At 36.5% G+C, this 14,896-nt stretch overlaps 1 protein-coding gene and 1 pseudogene across 1 annotated transcript; both read left to right on the top strand.

The window, feature by feature from the left end:
• The first annotated feature begins 4,062 nt into the window (after positions 1-4,062).
• Positions 4,063-6,178, top strand: LOC145059885 (F-box/FBD/LRR-repeat protein At1g13570-like; annotated as a pseudogene).
• Positions 6,179-8,573: 2,395 nt separating this feature from the next.
• Positions 8,574-10,800, top strand: LOC145059892 (F-box/FBD/LRR-repeat protein At1g13570-like). Its single transcript, XM_079007658.1, has 4 exons — positions 8,574-8,577; positions 9,309-10,144; positions 10,244-10,411; positions 10,507-10,800. Exons 1-4 carry the CDS (start codon positions 8,574-8,576, stop codon positions 10,798-10,800), a joined length of 1,302 nt encoding a protein of 433 aa, XP_078863784.1.
• The last annotated feature ends 4,096 nt before the right edge of the window (positions 10,801-14,896 follow it).

Below are 14,896 nucleotides of genomic sequence, written 5' to 3' on the forward strand. Positions count from 1 at the left end.
AAACCCGAAAATCTGGAAAAAAATCAAACATTTCTGGTCGAAGTGGGTTTACGACCGTAAACTATGTTTACAGTCCAGGACGAGTGGACCCCTCACCTCACCCCTATAAATACGATGCCTCCGACTTCATTGGGACGTTTCTAGCCGCATTCTCTCCTCCTCTCTCTGAGATTCATCAACCGTAAACTCATAAAATCACATTTAAACTCCGAAAAACATCGAGAAAACCACGTTTGGAGCCCTTTGGAACATCTGGAAACACTCAGCTTCTCGAAATCAACATCCAAACATCATTCCTCCGAGTTTACGGTCCAACCTTCAAAGACCGTAAACTCTGTTCTTGAGTTTACGGCCGTAAACTCGCCAAGTCTTTAGAAACCGTAAACTCGGCAATCTTCAGAAACCGTAAAATCGCCAATCTTCAGAAACCGTAAACATCTTTTTGGTGGTACTTTTGGCTGCAAACCCATTTCTTCGATTCAAGCAAGTCTCGGTAACATTCCTCAACCGAATTCAAGTGTTCTTATGACACTTTATTTATCGAAATTGCTAATTTAGATACATATACGTATTTATTTGATAATAGGATTTCGTTAAGTGTCAGGTGAAACAACTCGGGAACCTTCTTTTCAGTCAACAACTCCACGCAACAACTGTGAGTTCATACCCCTACATTTTTCCGTATTTTTTAAAGGTTTTCAGGGGGGAATACAAGCTAAACATAAATGTTTTCTGAAATACACATAAAACTTATGCAAGATTTCATACTTTATTTCCCTTTCGTACTATGTCGAGCATAAGGGACGTTTTCACAAATATTGCATAGTTTTTACGGATACGCTATTCACTACATTATACATGCAAACTATAATCGGTATAGTTTGGGATCTCTCTAAAAAACTTATCAAGCATAAGAACTTCTCTACTAAACATATGCACTGGAACAGAAACCGTTTACAGTTTATATCACTGTTTAATCATGATTTTCATAACTGTAACTTATCACTATACGCGGTATACATTCGGATTCTCACTACGGTAGAACGCTACTGCATCACTTCTAACTAGATTGTACGATACTGTGAGGCGCTAATTCACTACTGTACCCTTAGGTGTACAAGGATAAATCCTACCACTGTATAACCAGAGTCTCTTGGAGGGAGAGCGTGAGATTTGTGAATAGATCTATTCGGGACTGACAATCCCACATCTGGACTACTAGCTACAGTTAGGCGGGCACGCCTGAGATGTACAAATGTCATTTAACATCAACGCCTGAAGAACGTTGGAAAGGTCACTAGTCATATCAAGCATGGTTATACGACTCACATTATATATAAATCACCGATAGTTTACCAACCTGGTTTTCTTCAGTAGTTCTATTTATACCAAATAGAACTAAATACACTATGCATATTGGCCGAGCCAGGGTTTTCAAAACCGAATCATTTATGCTACGGTTTTACATTTAAATACGTATACTTCATGATTAGCTTTAGCTAGTCACATGAAGTAGTATTTTGCATATCTCTACGATTTTCAGAAACGAACATTCATGGTTGTATACGAAATCGATCACACTATGTTTTTCACTAAAGAAAATATCAAATTTTCTTGAAACTACATAATCATTTTGGCTCGCTCATCAACAAGTTTTCATTACAAATTACTGCTTATGAACTCACCAGCTTTATGCTAATATTTTTCAAACTGCTTATATTCTCAGGAAATCCGTAGACAGGTACTTGTTGGATTTTCGAGGAACTGAAGCATTACGAGTTTTTAAGTTTTTACAATGCAAAACTATTGGTTGTAATTCAAACTAAGTTTCAAAACAGATGTAAACGTTTTTTTACCTAAGTATTCACTGTAATGGTTGTGTTGCTATGATTGCTGTTATTCATTGGTTGTGATGCTATACATGACGTCCTCCGCCCTGGAACGTTTCCGCCATCGATTTTGGGGTGTGACACTTTCTTATTACAGTTCCAACAGGTAATATCTTTCCTGTTCTTCGACTGACCTCTCTTTCTTGACTTCGATCTTCCTCTAGCACCACCTCCTCTATTGGTCTTTCTTCCTCTATCTTCAGTACTTAGAAGACTACTGGAAGCTTCTCCGGCACTCCTTCTGAGCACATCCTCACCAAGGATTAAATCACGAATACCTTCGAATGATAGCTTGGCACCTCCGGCTGAACTGCTAACGGCGGTCACTATGTTGGACCAACTTTCGGGAAATGATGATAATAGTAGCAATGCCATGAGTTCATCCTCAAATCCAATATCAACATATATCAATATTGATATTATTGAGTTGAATTCGTTCACGTGGTCTGTCACTGAGCTATCCTCCTTTATCTTTAGATTTACAAGCTGCCGAATCAAGAACCTTATTTGCTGCCGAAGGTTTTTCATACATATTAGACAACGCATTTATCAGATTGTAGGTTGTCTTCACATTGGCAATATTATAAGCGACATTCTTTGCCAATGACAACCTTATCACTCCGAGTGCCTGCCGATCTAATAAGTCCCACAACTCCTGCGTCATTGCTTCTGGTTTGTCTTTGGACAAAGGTTGGTGTAACTTCTTCTGGTAGAGATAATCTTCGATTTGCATTTTCCAGAATCCGAAATCTTGACCATCAAATTTTTCGATCTTAACTTTCCCATCTTCAGCCATAGCTCTGATACCAGTTTGTTAGGAATGCAACAAAACAAGTTAAACACTTCGAACAAAACGATTAACGATTTCGGTAACACTTGCGGAATAAAAACTACTGAAAATTGCAAATGAAACTAAACACAATATTTAACGTGGTTCGGTCTAATCTGACCTACGTCAACGGGCGAACGAGAGAGATGGGATTTTATTTAACATCAAAGAAAATTACAATCATACAAGGCTAAAAAACTGCACTTGTAATTTGATTACTCAGTATAAGATATCACTCGTAATTTTTGACTGCCGAATTAAGGCTCTGCACAAAAATTAATACCTCACTAATTCATCTGTGTATCTATTCTCTATGATGTTGTGGTTATTGTGTGTCTAACAAATGAAGAGAAAGTGAATATTTATAGTCTTTTTGAGTCGAACCTTCTTCTTCACTTCACACATATACGTATATGTTGCTGCAAATTATGACTTGTGTGTCTCATGCATTTAATGCATCACATGCCTACTGCATATTTTTGACTTTGAAGCTACGTACCAATTTCCAATTTCACCGGTAGCACACTTTTCATTAGAAAGTACTCCAAGTCTTCACACATGAACCAATTAATTATAAAGTTACAATATTGGCCCTTGAACTTTGTCATTTATGGCTTCACTAGCCCAACAGAAAAACTTTGTACTCTGGCCATTTTTTTTTAAAGAAAAACTATTTTTTTCCTTTTATGTTATGACCATGCAAGATAAAAAGCTAATGCCAAAAAGACCCTTTTACTTTAACTTGGTAATTTATGCATTTTCAGTATACATGATACATTAATAGATATACATATACACGATACATAAATACATATTGCAACAAAATTGTAAAATAGTGTCATTTGGTTATATGCTAGATTAATGGTAACGGTCATTTGATTGATATTGCAACAAAATTGTAAATATAGTGACATAATTGAGAAAAGAAAACAATATCATAATTGCAATTTTTGGTAAACATAGTGATTTTATTGCAATTCAGGAAGAATAGTTACCAGGAGAACAGGTATATAACAAATCATTTGGTTGTTATTGCAACAAAATTGTAATATAATGACATAATTACAAAAAAAAAATCAGTGTCAAATTTGAAATTTTATCATAATAAAGTGATTTTTTGCAATTTGCCCATTAAATTACCTTAAACCAAAAAAAAAAAACATATTAAAAATTAAAAAACTATTAATATAAATGTCTGTTTTCCCTTCTTTTCGTTCTTTCTATTAAATCGGGATCACTTTAATATATATCTTTTTGAGGGTCTGGTGGATAGTAAGCCCTAATTCCCGAATCCCAGTTCTTCAACATTGTGCCCCAACGGATAAACTACTGGTTTGTCTGATAATGGGTAAGTTTCTACTTCATTAACCACCATGTTTTTTATTCTTTGAAACTCGTCTGGGAAAAAGATTTTGTTTGAATTCTTTTGTTCATTCCAATTGGAAACATAAACTCTGTTTTTAGGTAGTCGTCAATCATTATGTGGTGATGTAAGTTGTCTTAAGTTTGGTTTTTCGTGGGGAAACCATTGATGCAAATAGAAGCTTGAGGATAGATCAAAATTGAACCCAATATAAATTGTTTTAAGTTAGGTTTCGTGGCATGAGTGACACTTTTTCCATGCACACATCTTCAGAATTCACGTCGTTTTCCCAGAGTTTTCCGTTCGATATTCCATGACCCTCTTTTAAATCATTATGTTGTTAAAAGACACTTTGATCATTATCTTTTAGGGTTACAAAACGTAATTCGTGAGTCACTTTTTCTTAAAAAATGCTTATAACCATTAAATCATAAGTATCATCAATTAGACAGCTTCTTTCTCATGAGCTATGCTACCACACCCAAAAGCTTCATGGATAATACGAAGTGTATTAGAAACATCAAGTTTCTCCATCTTTCTTATTGGATTCCATTTTATATTTGATATAACTTGGAGCCATTTTTTTTTTCTGAATCTAATAACAGAGAGAATTAAAAGGAGGAATGTCAGTTGTGCTGAGGAAGATGTGATCAGTCAATTGCCAGAACACTTGATAGACTCCATCTTAGAGCGGGTCCCAGTTCAAGATGCTGTAAGGACAAGCATTATATCAAAAAAATGGAGGTACAGATGGACCACAATGAGGGCACTGGTTTTTGATCCGAAGTTCTCTAAAAAGTTTGCAAAAAATGGAGCTTTTAGTCGTAATGGGTTTATAAGGATCATAAACAAACTCTTGATCCTTCACAAGGGTCTGATCTTGAAATTTGCTCTTTATATACCAAATATGTTTCTTGATAGCTTCCAAGAAATCGATCAATTCATGCTACTCCTATCAAGAAACAGTCTCATGGAACTCATCATTGTTAATGCAAATCAACGTTATGAACTTCCTTCTTGTGTATTTTCTTGTCTAGAATTGAGACGTTTGAAAGTGACAAAATGTTTCTTCAATCCACCACGTGAGTTTGAAGGATTTCTCAATCTTGAAGAACTTATTCTGAAGCGTATTGATTTTGGGGCTAGATTGTGTGGAACTAAGATCAACCTACCACGGCTTAAGACGTTGACCTTGAATATGTGTACAAATGTTTACAATTTCAACATTAAGGCTACAAAACTGCAGAATTTAATTGTCATTGCTTGTCCTGATGCCATGTTGCTTCAGTTATTAGACAACCGATGCCTTTTTCAGGTTTGGATTGCTTTCAGGAAACCCATACAAGATTTTGTAGGAGTTGAAAAAATGACTTTGGCCAAAATGTTGAGTAACTTTCCAAGAGTTATACAGTTTAATATCGACAGTCATTTTCTTAAGGTAAACTTTTTATTCTTTTTCTTAAGAGATCCTACATTTGCAGTCTATTGTAATTCTTTTGTTTATTGGGTAAGTTAAAAACTAACTTTCATCTCACAGTTTTTTATTGCAGAAAAAATTCCAAAATTGCTTCCACATACAATTTATAATTTAAAGCAGTTGCGGTTGTTCCGTTATCAACTTGCTGATTTGCATCAACTTCACGGTGCTCTTTGTTTGCTTCGGAACTCACCAAATCTTGAAACATTGTGTATATTCATGGCAATGGTAAAGTAAAGAACATTAAAAGTAAAAGATTTTCGCTTATTCGATACAAGAGTTGATGATAAACTGTGGTTAATTACATTTTTTGTTTTTTAGGAGACTTGGGTTGATGTGGGAGCAGCTTCAAATCATTTGGAATCCCCAAACTGCTTGGATTGTACATTGGAACAGTTGCAAACTGTTGAGATAACATATTTAGAAGGATCGAAACCGGAACTGCTTTTTATAAAACTTATTCTGGCTCATTCCCCTTCTCTCCAGAAGTTTACAATTACACCAAGTAAAGCTTCTGATGTTCAAAAAAGACTTGACATTGCGATGGATATTATGCAGTTCCCTCGAGCCTCAACAAAAGCAAAAATGTTCTACTTGAATCCCAAGCCATAATCATGTAGGTGATAATGTTCAACCACATTGCAATTATTTTGGGATGGCATTAATGATTTTTTGTATTTATTTTTACGTCACGTGATTAAGTACAATTTTAAAGTAGATGAACAACAATTCAAAATCAATTTGCGAAAATGTAGACAGATACCTACAACCGAAATCAAGACTTCATCGAAGTAAAATACGAGATTAATGTAGAATGATAAAAATGACCATTTTAACGTTTTGTAATTTTTTCCTGCTAAATGAAATGTTCTTGTTTGAGAAAATATTTGAATTAACTTGCTGAATAATTATAAAAATTATAAAAAATGCTCTCTATTAAAAAGGTGAAATTGTGAAATCACCAACAAGCATCATGTGGTATTCTGTTTGAGATTATAGCATCTATATGCAATCATTTCCAAACAATACAATGTCAAACTACAAAATATGGTTGGATATGTCTTCTTTGTGGCTTTGTTGGCTCCCGAAACACAATATGTATGGGATTAAGATCAGGACAGTTATATTCATTGTTTAAACCAATCTAAAACAGATGGAAAACTGAGTGGTGTGAATTAACCACCTCTTAACACAATGAATCAACTGCCTCTTAATCAACAAACACAAACTCATTTGAGTGCTTAACAGACATGAAGTTAATCAGAAGTAATGCTAGAAACCAAAAGGAGGATGTTTTTGTGTCAGCATTCTTCAAAGATGCGGGGTTCTTTCATATTAACTCAATTTTTGCAGTAAGGCAAAACTCACATCAATTTACAAAATACTAATAAAGTCTAAATAGGGATATCTCATTCGTATGTAAGTGTACAAGATGAATCACCCAAAAGTATTATATCATCATATTATACTATGAAAAATGTATTTTTTCTTTCATCTCGAGCATTGAAACCCTTAACCTTTCAAATTTCAATATAATATATTTAATTTATTAATTTATATATATTATTAAATAGAATTTTTATTATCATATCAGTTGCAAACTTTTTGAATTGTCAATCTAATATCCTAATGTATTAAATTGCCAACATAATAAACTAATTATTGTTAAATCGAAAACCTAAATCAAAATATCAAATAAAATAAAAAATGTTTTAAAGTTATTTTTAAAATACCTACCTAAATAAGTAGAGTATCATAATGTTAATTCAATAATTTATACCATTTGGTTATCGTGACAATTTCATTTGGATTACAACAAATTTAGATTGCTTTATTTGAAAATCATATAACAGTTTTAATTGAAAGAAAAAAGATAATACTCAAAAAGTCAAAATAATACAACTCAGAAAATCCAATGTTAGAATTAAAAGTTCAAGCAAGTCAAGTCAGGAAGTAATATAATTTTTACTCAGTTTTTTAGTAGATCCGTTTTAATATACATGAAACTAAAAGTAACCACTAAATTAGTTATTTATTTTTTTCATCCAATAATTTTATAGATTCTCCATGTTTGTTTTTATCTTTAGTTTATGAATTAATAGATCATTAGTTTTTAAAAGTACAAGTATTCAATCACATTCTTTTCTTATTCTATTTGCTATCTAAGCCTAAACTAATCAATAAAAGTACATTGCTATGTAATCATTTTAGATTTTTGTGATTTTTATTGCACACATAGTAAGTTAACTAGCTCACCTTTCATTCAAAAGGCTTTCCCTTTTGAATCAATTTTACAATCCCAATATTTGGGGTGAATGGTAATTGTCCATGTACTTTAACTTCTTTTGTTAAAAGTTTTAGTGTCAAGTACCAAAAGTTTTAATTAAACATGAAATAAGCGCCGTCTATAAAATATTGCAATGCTTTAAAGGGTAATACATGTTAATATTTTCTTTTTTTCTTTTGTTACTCGCTAACAATAACAACATAATTTATTTACAAATGATTAGCATTTCTATTTCTTTTTCAATTAAGGCATTGTATTTTTGAAAGTCTACCAATAATACCATTGTATTACCATGTTTAACTGTAGTTTTTATGTTAATATATGCAAATCTATGATTAATGATTATTATTTTTATATTTTATATGTTATATGTTATATTACTTTGTCAACCATGGATTCCACCGGTTATAACATCATTTAAACAAATATATAAATAGTGTTTTATCTTGTTAAAGGACCAAAAAAAAAAAAATACATGTCCAAATTAAAAAGAACAAAAAAAAAAAGAATTAGATTTCAAGTACTACATAAATTACCCGGAAGCACAGGATCATTCATGTAATTAACTCTGGAATTTATCCTCTATATATCATCCGTTTTGTTTTCCCTCATCAATGTTAACATACTTTTTACAGCTTACTCACTATAATATACTGGTGGATAGTAAACCCTAATTCCCGACTCTTTGACATCTTACACCGGCGGATTAACTACTGTTCGTCTGATTGATGGGTAAGTTTCTTCTTCATTAACCTCCATCTTTTTTTATTCTTTGAAAGTCGTGTGGGAAAGAGATTTTGTTTAAATTCTGTTGTTTAGGATTTATTTTGTTCATTCCAATCGGACATAAACTCTGTTTTTGGGTAGTCGTTGTCAATCATTACGTATCCACTAGAAAACAGAAATCAGGAGACCGATTTCCATGCGATTTATTACAACGCATTCTAAAGGCACTTGAATAGTTTTTAAATTTGAAAGGCAGAAAGTAGAATCTATATTATGTGGTCATGTATGTTTCAAGTTAGGTTTTGCCATGGGAAGCAATTGAGATGATAGACCAAAATTGGACAGAAAGAAACTGTTCCAAGTTAGGTTTCGTGGCATGAATGACACTTTTTCACATGCACGTACCCATATAATTCCCATAGCATCGGTTTCTATAAAGATTTCCCTTCGATCATCCATGTAATATGTTATTCACATTTTCTTAAAAAATGCTTACAACCATTAAATCATAAGTATTGTCAACGAGAAAGTTTCTTTCTCATGAGCTATGCTACCACACCCAAAAACTTCATTGAAAATAAGAAGAGTATTAGAAATGTCAAGTTGCTCCATGTTTCTTATTGGATTCCATTTTATATTTGATATAACTTGGAGCCTTTTGTTTTTTGTTTTTGTTTTTGTTTTTGTGTTTTTTGTTTTTTGTTTTGTTTTTTTTTTTTTTCTGAATCTAATAACAGAGAGAATTAAAAGGAGGGATGTCAGTTGTGGTGAGGAAGATAGGATCAGTCACTTGCCAGAACACTTGAAAGACTCGATTTTAGAGCGGCTCCCGATTGAAGAGGCTGTAAGGACAAGCATTATATCAAAAAAGTGGAGGTACAGATGGACCACAATGAGGGTGCTGGTTTTTGATCTGCAGTTCTCTAAAAAGTTTGCAAAAAATGGAGCTTTTGGTCGTAATGGGTTTATAAGGATCATAAACAAATTCTTGATCCTTCACACGGGTCCAATTTCGAAATTTCTTCTCCATATACCAAATATTTTTCTTGATACCTTCAAAGAAGTCGACCAATGGATGCTACTCTTATCAAGAAGAGGTGTCAGGGAACTCATTCTTGCTAATTCAAATCGTAGTTATGAACTTCCTTCTTGTGTGTTTTCTTGTCTAGAATTGAGAAGTTTGAAAATGGTAAACTGTTTCTTCAATCCACCACGTGCGTTTGAAGGATTTCTCAACCTTGAAGAACTTCTTCTGCACCATTCTGATTTTGGGGGTAGATTGTGTGGAACTAAGATCAACCTACCACGGCTTAAGAGGTTGGCCTTGGTTACATGCACAAATGTTTACAATTTCAACATTAACGCTACAAAACTGCAGACTTTGATTGTCCTTGATTGTCCTGATGCCATGTTGCTTCGGTTATTGGACAGTCCATGCCTTTTTCAGGCTATAATTGCTTTACGGAAACCCATACAAGATTTTGTACGAGTTGAAAAAATCACTTTGGCCACATTAATGTTGAATAACTTGCCCAGTGTTAGACAATTTTGTATCGACAGTCATTTTCTTAAGGTTAACTTTTTATGCTCTTTCTTAAGAGGTCCTACATTTCTCGTCTATTGTAATTCTCATGTTTATTGGGTGATTTAAACACTAACTTTCATCTGACAGTTTTTTATCGCCGAAAAAATTCCAAAGTTGCTTCCACATGCAATTTATAGTTTAAAGTATCTGCGGTTGTCCCATTATCAACTTGCTGATTTGCATCGACTTCACGGTGCTCTTTGTTTGCTTCGGAACTCACCCAATCTTGAAACCTTGAGGTTATTCATGACAATGGTAAATTAAAGAAATAATTATAAAACTACAACTTTTTGGGTTATATGATACAAGAATTAGATGCTAAACTATGGTTGCATTTTGTGTATTTTTAGGTTCCTCGAGTAATTGATGTGGGTCCAGCTTCAAATCATTTGGAATCCCCAAATTGTTTCGATTGTACATTGAACCAATTGCAAACTGTAGAGATAACATGTTTAGAAGGATCAAAACCGGAACTGCTTTTTATAAAGCTTCTTCTTGCTCATTCCCCTTCTCTCGACAAGTTGACCATTACACCAAGTCAGAAAACTGATGCTCAAAAAAGATTTGACATTACTACAGTTGTAATGCAGTTCCCTCGAGCCTCATCAAAAGCAAAGATGTTCTACTTGAATCCCAAGCCATAATCATGTACGTATGAATGTTCAACCACATTGCAATTTTTTGGGGGTGGCATTACTGATAGAAGTATCAATTATGATGGACTTTTTTGCATTTACATTAACAAAATATGTATAAATTGCCCTTTTTTGCATTTATTTTTAAAGCACATGATAAGTACAATTTAAAAGTAGATGAACAACAATTCAACATCGATTTACGAAAATGTAGACAGATACCTACAACCGAAATCAATTCTTCATGGAGTTTCTGTATCCGCTACTGCACTAGGGTCTAGTGTTCAACAATATGATCGTGCAGGTCCTAATGGTAGTATGATTAAGACTATGATTAACTTTAGTAACAAAAACCTACCATAATTTAGAAATACTAGTAATGTCTTACAATTGTTCACGATGAATTTTATATTTTGAAAACAATTCATAAATATATTTTCTTATGTGATTATATAGAGTATTGCGATATCATGCATTAGGTGATTTATATTATGTATTATTCTGAGTTGTTGAGGTAGGACCAGAGGGTCAACCCGAGTTGTGGGACTGGAGGGTCCCACTGAGACACATTGTCCGGAGGGCCCTATCCGATCATATCCATGAGAGGCTACTGATTTATGTGTGGTATTTTGGGGAACTCACTAAGCCTTGTGCTTACAGTGTTATGTGATATGTGTTTTAGGTACTTCCGAGGATCGCGGGAAGGCGCCGACTTGGTATCAAAGCCTTGGTTTGAGGGATTCGGGTGTACCTTCGGGTATGTCTGAACTCAAACTGGGGATTTGAGAGACATTTTCAAAAGAAATTAGTTTTTCTAAAATGAGAAAGAATTTTAAGAGAAAACGAGTTGGAGCAGTGTGTACAATCAGCCAAAGCCCGAACGATGATTTTCCAAACTAATCTTACTTATTTGTGTAATGAGATATTTATGAGACATTAATGATGCATGCTAGAGAATAGGCTAAGTAATTCATGCTTAGGGGTAGATATGCCTGATTTGTGATGCTTTAGCCTAGGAGTTCTTGCTATATGCTATGTGTATTGAGTATGTGATGAGTAAGAGTGCCTAGCAGGAATCACTTACAGAGAATTTCAGTCGAGTGATACACTAGAAATATACCTAGATGAGCATATGAGATATCTACTGAGAGGGTAGTCTGTTACTTGTGAGAGTTAGAGTACTTGTGAATTGGTATCCTAGGATGAGGACTTGGGGTGACCACAGGTTGGTGTGGAAGGTAGTATTAGGCCCATACTACTAAAAACACCGGATCTGTATGCAGCCCAAGTAAGAATCATTTGGGTACTAAGGAGCATGTAGGAGTGGGAATCGAGTGTGAGTATGCTCGAGCGAGTCTTTGATGATTTTTTTGTTGTGTCTCAGAAGCAATATGGTGGTTACTCGCCATAACCCCGGGGCAGTGGAACTAGTGGTAACATTGATGAGGAGATCCGCAAGATGATTCATGAGGAGGTGGCCGCAGCCATTTGAGAGGCAATACCGTAGATGTTTGGGTCTATTATGACCACAATGATTGAGACATTTGATGAGCGTTATGCTCCTGTTACTGAGGCTGCTACTACCGCAACCATTGTAGTCGTAGTCGTTGCCAGGCCACAGGGAGGTCACTCGTTGTACCGAGAGTTCAACAACACGAAGCCACCAAAGTTTGGTGGGACTTAGGATCCTATTGCTACTTTGAGATGGATCTCTGACATTGAGGGGTGTTTCTACACGTGTTCATGCCCATAGCACCTGGTGGTTTGGTTTGTTCTGAACCAGCTTCGCTTGGGAGCGAAGGACTGGTGGAAATTCGCGACAGCCAACTTTACTCCTGTAGAGCATGCTGCAGCGACATGGGATAGGTTTACGCAGTTGTTCAGAGATGAGTATGTTCCCCCGATGGAGAGGGAACAATTAGCCTAGGAGTTTCTGTCTCTCAGACAGAAGGAAGAGTCAGTGGTAGAGATTACGAGGATGTTTCATGAGAGGGCATTATTCTGCCCTTAGCATGTGTCTACTGTGCAGGCACGCATGAGCCGGTATTTGAGCATTCTGAGGAGGGACATTCGGGAGTTCCTGGTGAAGTCGTCATATCAGACATTTGCTGAGTTGCAAGAAAATGCCAGGAGGAGGGAGATTGAGTTGGAGATGCAGGCTTGAGAGGATTTGGAATCTCAGGGGAGAGATAGGAGACCAGTGCAGACACAGCCGGTGGATAAGCGGGATAAGCCCGTTGATTCGAGAGCTGGGGGAAAGAAGGGCCGCACTTGTAGCAAGTGTGGTGAAGAGACATAGATCTGGAATGCCTCTTCTGGTCTTCTGATGTGGCGAAGATTTGAACATCACAGAGCAAAGTCGTTAGAGTAGCCCTAGGGACTGTGCCCCGGGAGCGGACTCCGACGATCAAGTTAGATCAGTTGGTAGATCTGAGATGGTTCTCCTTAGCTAGAGAGAACCATCTTGGTGCTGGTGGTGGTGTATGGTGGCTGACAGTGGTGGCTCAGGAGTATAGTGTGGCAGCTGAGCCATGGGGAGAGATCTGGTGGCGGCTGAGCCAAAGGCAAGAGTCCTCTTCTATAGAGGAGACACTATTCTATTTATAGTGGACAATTAGGTCAACGGGAATTAGGTCAGGCCATGGGCTAGCCTAATTCAGGCCCAACTAGCAAGGAGCTGGGCAAGGCCGCCCAGAGGTGCGGGGCAGGACTAGCGGGCGTGCCCCGGGCAAGGCCAATTGGCGCGCACCAAGAAAGGTTGACGGGGGAGCGCCAGGCGAGGGAGCGTCAGGTCGGGCCGGTAGGAGAGTCCCTAGCATGGCTGGCAAGGGAGCACCAGGCAAGGATGACAAGGGAACGCCAGGCAAGGCTGGCAGGAGCGCTCTAGGCCAGGTTAGCGCTCTAGAGCAGTCTAGGCCATGCTAATGGACCAAATATCATCAAGTCCCCCAGTCCGATGTTATTGGTACGCGGCAAATGACATTGGACAAGACTCAGTCATATAAACTATGCGTCATCAAGTCTCCCTAGTCCGATGTTATTGGTATGCGGCCCATGACGTTCAAATGGACTAAGTCAAATAAACTGTGCGTCGTCAAGTCCCCCTACTCCAGTATGATTGGATTGCTAACAATCAGATCGGACTAAACAAAGCACCAATACGTTAAATAATATAGAGAACGACCGAACCTCGCCCACAAGAGTCGTGGGGTTGTGCGATGAGCCAAGTACTACTTGAGCTGACTTGATACTCCTTTTTTGAAAGAAGTGCAAGCCGATTGGTGCGATGCAACGTAACTGTAGCCGCGATCATGCAGACCTAGGTTGCTAAAGAGTGTTACGCGACATTGATGTTGATAAAATGTCGGGTCAGGGTAGCTAAGAACCGTAACCTTGCCATATAGTGATAAGACTAAAATACTTTAAGATCGATTAGATTCTTAACAAGAAAAACCAAGAATGTAAATTAAACAAGAACATAAGATGAATCAAAAGATTGTCTAATTCAGAAGAACTCTATGAAGAATTGCTACTGTAGAGGTGTGCTAGGGTTACAATACGATAGCTAGAATGATAATCACCAAAAGCGTACATAATACAGTGCATGCATGCACTACTTATACTATAACCCTAATAAATAACTAACGGCTGGACAGGCCCAATACCGTATACATAATGGACCGAACTAGACAGCCTAATGATGCAACATTTTAAGCCCAACAATCTCCCCCTTTGCGTCAATTGAGGTGAGAGATCTATTGATGTGCTAGTGTGGTCTTCTTCACTATCTTGAACAGCTTCGGGATGATAGCAAGTAGAGTATGACGAAAATTGATGTACCACCGAAGCATGTCAGAGAATTTCTTGTTATCTGCATCCTCATTATGTTTGCACCTGTGTATAATATCCAAAATATGTTCCAAACAGGAAGTGGAGAACAGGTGTTTATCAGCCAGAGCGAACAAGCATTTTTGGTTCTCTGCTCGAGTAAACATCACCGTATGAAACTTTGGGTCGATCTTGTTTACATCGCTTGCCTTCCCGATTGGCTTGACTGTTGGCTTTTTTCCTTAAGGCAGAGGTAATCTCGTGATCCAGCTTGGTG

This window comes from Lactuca serriola, chromosome 1, assembly GCF_051521515.1.
Source record: "Lactuca serriola cultivar US96UC23 chromosome 1, Lser_US96UC23_V15, whole genome shotgun sequence".
NCBI classification, from domain to species: Eukaryota; Viridiplantae; Streptophyta; class Magnoliopsida; order Asterales; family Asteraceae; genus Lactuca; species Lactuca serriola.